The sequence below is a fragment of the Misgurnus anguillicaudatus genome, chromosome 18 (genome assembly GCF_027580225.2).
Source record: "Misgurnus anguillicaudatus chromosome 18, ASM2758022v2, whole genome shotgun sequence".
NCBI lineage: Eukaryota > Metazoa > Chordata > Actinopteri > Cypriniformes > Cobitidae > Misgurnus > Misgurnus anguillicaudatus.
The window spans coordinates 202,674-206,361 of NC_073354.2; the positions used below are offsets into that span (position 1 = coordinate 202,674).

The window sequence follows — 3,688 nt, forward strand, 5'->3', positions numbered from 1 at the left end:
GCGTCATCGATACGTGGTACAGTGTACTGATCTGGGGTAGTTCTCCGGTTCAGGGTGCGGTAGTCGATGCACATACGAAGTTGACCATTCTTTTTACGTGCAAGGACAATCGGGGAAGCGTATGGACTTCTTGATTCTTTTATAATCCCCGCCGCCAACAGACCTTGCAGATGACGGCGTAGGTCATCCAAATCAGCAGGGGCAATACGTCGCGATCTCTCCCTGAAGGGAGTGTTGTCATTCAGGCGGATGTGATGTTCTACCCCTTTAGCCAAACCGACATCCCATTATTCAATAGAGAACACCTGAGGGTGTTTAGCCAGCTTCTGACTCAGCCTCTCTTTCCACTCTTTGTCGATGGGTGACTCACTGAAGTCAAACAAAGAAGGATCCATGGTCGGAACAGATTCGACTTTAGGGTTGGGTGCATCTGTCACCATGTCAACGACATGAAGGTGAGCGATCACGGTGCCCATTGGAATGGCAGTTTGCTTAAGAGACTCATTACGCAAAAGCACCAGGAAGTTGTTTGTATCTAGCATCTTGGAGAACAACACAGTTGGCTGGACAAGTACACTTGGAGGAAGAGCAGGTGAGTGGGCTCGTTCAATAATGAGTATACTGTCTCCAATATCTTGTTTTTCTTTAACTTTGCAACTAGCAACATATTCGGTGCCAGGAGGAATGCTGAGAGGACCAGGCCCAGACCACTTAACTTCAGCCACAGGCAAGTCTTTGTTGCATTTAATGGTCATCCCTGCATGAACGGGTGAATGGTTTTTCTCTTGAACTTGGATTTTGTCTGAGTGGACGTTCTCCAGTTCTCTTTTCTCTGCTCTGGACTTGAAAGGCTGAACCCCTTTGACGTTTGTGCCAATCAGGACAGGTATAGTCTCGGAGCACCGTGGATCAGGGCACACCAGAGCCAGGATAGGAACAGACTTGACTTTGTTGGACTTAGATTTTTGTGGCAGCTCCAACTCTACCTGGATGTAACCTTTGTATGGGTAACTGCTCTCGGACTCACTTAGACCCCATATGGCTAGACCGGTCACAGAGTTTAACTGGATGTGTGACAGATGTTTGGCATACCAACTGTCGAAGATGATGGTAACTTGAGATCCACTGTCCATAAGCGCGGTGCAGGGGTTGCCATTGATCCTGACCTGAGCAGTGGAGGGTGGTCCCACGAGTCCCTCGGGCAAACTGTTGGTCTGTACATATACCGCGCTTCTCTTGACACTTGCATTTGTGGTCTGGGTTCTTGCTTCGTTATCAGATTTGCGGTTCTGCTTGGACTTTCTTTGAGCTTGCAGCAGTTTCTGAATAACTTTGGGATAGTTATCGGGAGAAGCACACTTGTTGGCGTAATGCCCGTCTTCTCCGCAGCGATAGCAGAAAAAATCACTTGGATCTCGGACTGTCAAAGGTCTTTGCGGCCAGGGTCTTGACTGGGTCTCTTGTAGGCAGGGCTCAGTAGCAGGACTACACTTTGGCTTGACTGACATGACAGAGATTTGTTTTTGCAGCTTAACAACCTCTTTCTTTAAAGCCTGCACGTTCTTGTCTTCTGCGTTCTCTGCCGCCACATTGACTGGAAGCAGTGTGCTCGTCGAAAGGTGCCTTGACATGGCGCTGGAAGTAGAGAGTTCACTTACTTGTGCTCTGAGTTGGCGTATTTCGGCTTTCAAATCGTTTAACTCTGTGTCGGAAGTAACAGTAGCGCTCTTGGCGTAGACTGCTTTGGGTGGATGGAGTCTGCGACGTGCAGCTTCATGCTCCTCCTCCAGGCGTATCTCATTCATCAGCTCGAGAAAGGTGGGAGGACTGTCTCTGCGGTATCTTAATCCAAGGTTTAGTATCATAATGTCAGATTTGGTGGCCCCTTTAATGAGCTGGTCAAGACGTGCTTTGTCTGCCGCAGATGACTGAAGTCCACCCTTTTGGACAACTTTATTTAAAACTCTCTCAAGGCGTCTCAGGAACTCAGAAAGTTTCTCATTATGGTGTTGGCACAACATTCTGAAGGCAAAGTAAAGTTCTTCCCCGCTCTCAGGGTTGCCAAATGTGGTCTCGAGAATATCAATGTAGTCCATTGAGGTTGCAGATGGGTTGTTGAAACGGACAGCTTGGAGGATTTCGAGTGCAGGACCCTTTACACTTTCCATTATTCTCATTTTCTTTTCTGGTTCAGGGCGATCGCATTCTTCATTCATAAGTCTGGCTTGTTCAACCCAATTTTCCAACTGTTCTTCTCCCTGTGGTGTGGGCATGACCCCTGAGAAAGTGCGCAATCTTCTGTAAAGATTGTTACCTTGTGTGGGCTTGCTTGTCATTTGTAAGACATCAACAACTGCACGAATGATAGCTTCAGGAGTGGACCCTTGCAGTGGAGAGAAAACACTGGAATCTGGCAGCGGCACATTTTGACCATCACAGGTGGGCGGAGCTTGGGGTTCCTCATCCTGCTTAGAAGGTCCAAATATTCTCCATGTCGTAGTAAACCCCTCAGGCACAACATCAAGAGGAATGGCGTCTGCATTCACTTTCTCCCTGCACTCACATAACACAGTTAAACTTTGAGACTGTGAATCATACATTCTTCCTCTCACCTTGACTCTCCCGAGTGCTTTGATAGTCTGCAGTGTGTCTTCAATGAAACCAACTTCAGTTTCTGGGGGTACATCTTTAACCAGCAAGGCTTTCACAGGGTCCATGCCTTCTCCAATACACCAATTCTTCAACTGAGCCATCCCCACGGGTTATGCGCTTACAGTGATCACTTGTCAAAACTAAATTTGTTAGGTATTAGTTGTATTTTAACACAAATAAAGCTTGATTTGTGTTTTCTTGTCTTAAATGCTTAGTAAAACTCTACTTTTGTGGTTTTAAAATTTTCACAATAGGTCCCCTTTAATATGGTTTTACATGTAGTTTAACAGCTAACCAGCTTTTTGGTTGTAAACTATATTTTTAAACAAACTATTTCAATCTCTGGGTCAAACTGGAGTAAGATCTGATATAAAATTACTTTTGAACTAAATAAATCCCAGCGGTGCCTCCATTTTATTTATGTAGCACCCGTACTGCCACTCTGCTAATTACTTGCATGAAAATGGCGGGTGCTTGGGTTCGTTATAGCTCAGGTGGATACCAAGAAGGTGCACCTAATACGTTTCTAACCAGCTGTGAAACCTTTTGACCACAAAATATTTAAAAATAATGAGACCCAGAGATAGTTTTAGTTTAACAAAAATATAGGGTTAGCCCTGATTTATTTAAACCACAAAATTGAGTAAATAGAATATAAAACTTTTCACCAAAACAAAATATCAACAAATATACAAAATAAATAACCAAAAAATTCCCCAAATACTTAAACAATAGCCTCGTTCAATTTAGCTAGAAACCTCAATAGTTTCAATCACACGTTGTACATCAAATGAATGTTATAAAAGTTCTCATCACTTATCTCTTTTATCAACAATTGAAAATACACAGAGAACTTTACAATAAACAATACAACGTCGCCACGTGCACTGAAACAACTCTTAGCACGTGCAATGGCGGTGGGCCCACTCACACATACACACACTCACGTTTCAGTTACTCACTGTACTGCTTAGAACGAAGAAAAACACGTTGCAGGCCTGGATTATTCTTGCAAAAACATTGAGGTCGCTGAACA

General features: G+C 44.4%; 1 protein-coding gene across 1 annotated transcript; it reads right to left on the reverse strand.

Moving 5' to 3' along the window:
• Nucleotides 1-1,423: 1,423 nt before the first annotated feature.
• Nucleotides 1,424-2,753, reverse strand: LOC141350367 (paraneoplastic antigen Ma2-like). Its single transcript, XM_073855443.1, has 2 exons — nucleotides 1,659-2,753; nucleotides 1,424-1,501 (listed from the first exon to the last, which is right to left on the reverse strand). The coding sequence occupies exons 1-2, from the start codon at nucleotides 2,751-2,753 to the stop codon at nucleotides 1,424-1,426; spliced, it is 1,173 nt and encodes a 390-aa protein (XP_073711544.1).
• Between the last annotated feature and the right edge of the window lie 935 nt (nucleotides 2,754-3,688).

Coding starts and splice junctions, on each gene's coding strand:
- LOC141350367 (XM_073855443.1), bottom strand. CDS start 2,753: ATGGCTCAGTTGAAGAATTGGTGTATTGGAGAAGGCATGGACCCTGTG. Junction 1,502..1,658: donor TACGCCAACTCAGAGCACAA/GTAAGTGAACTC, acceptor CTGTCATGTCAG/TCAAGCCAAAGTGTAGTCCT.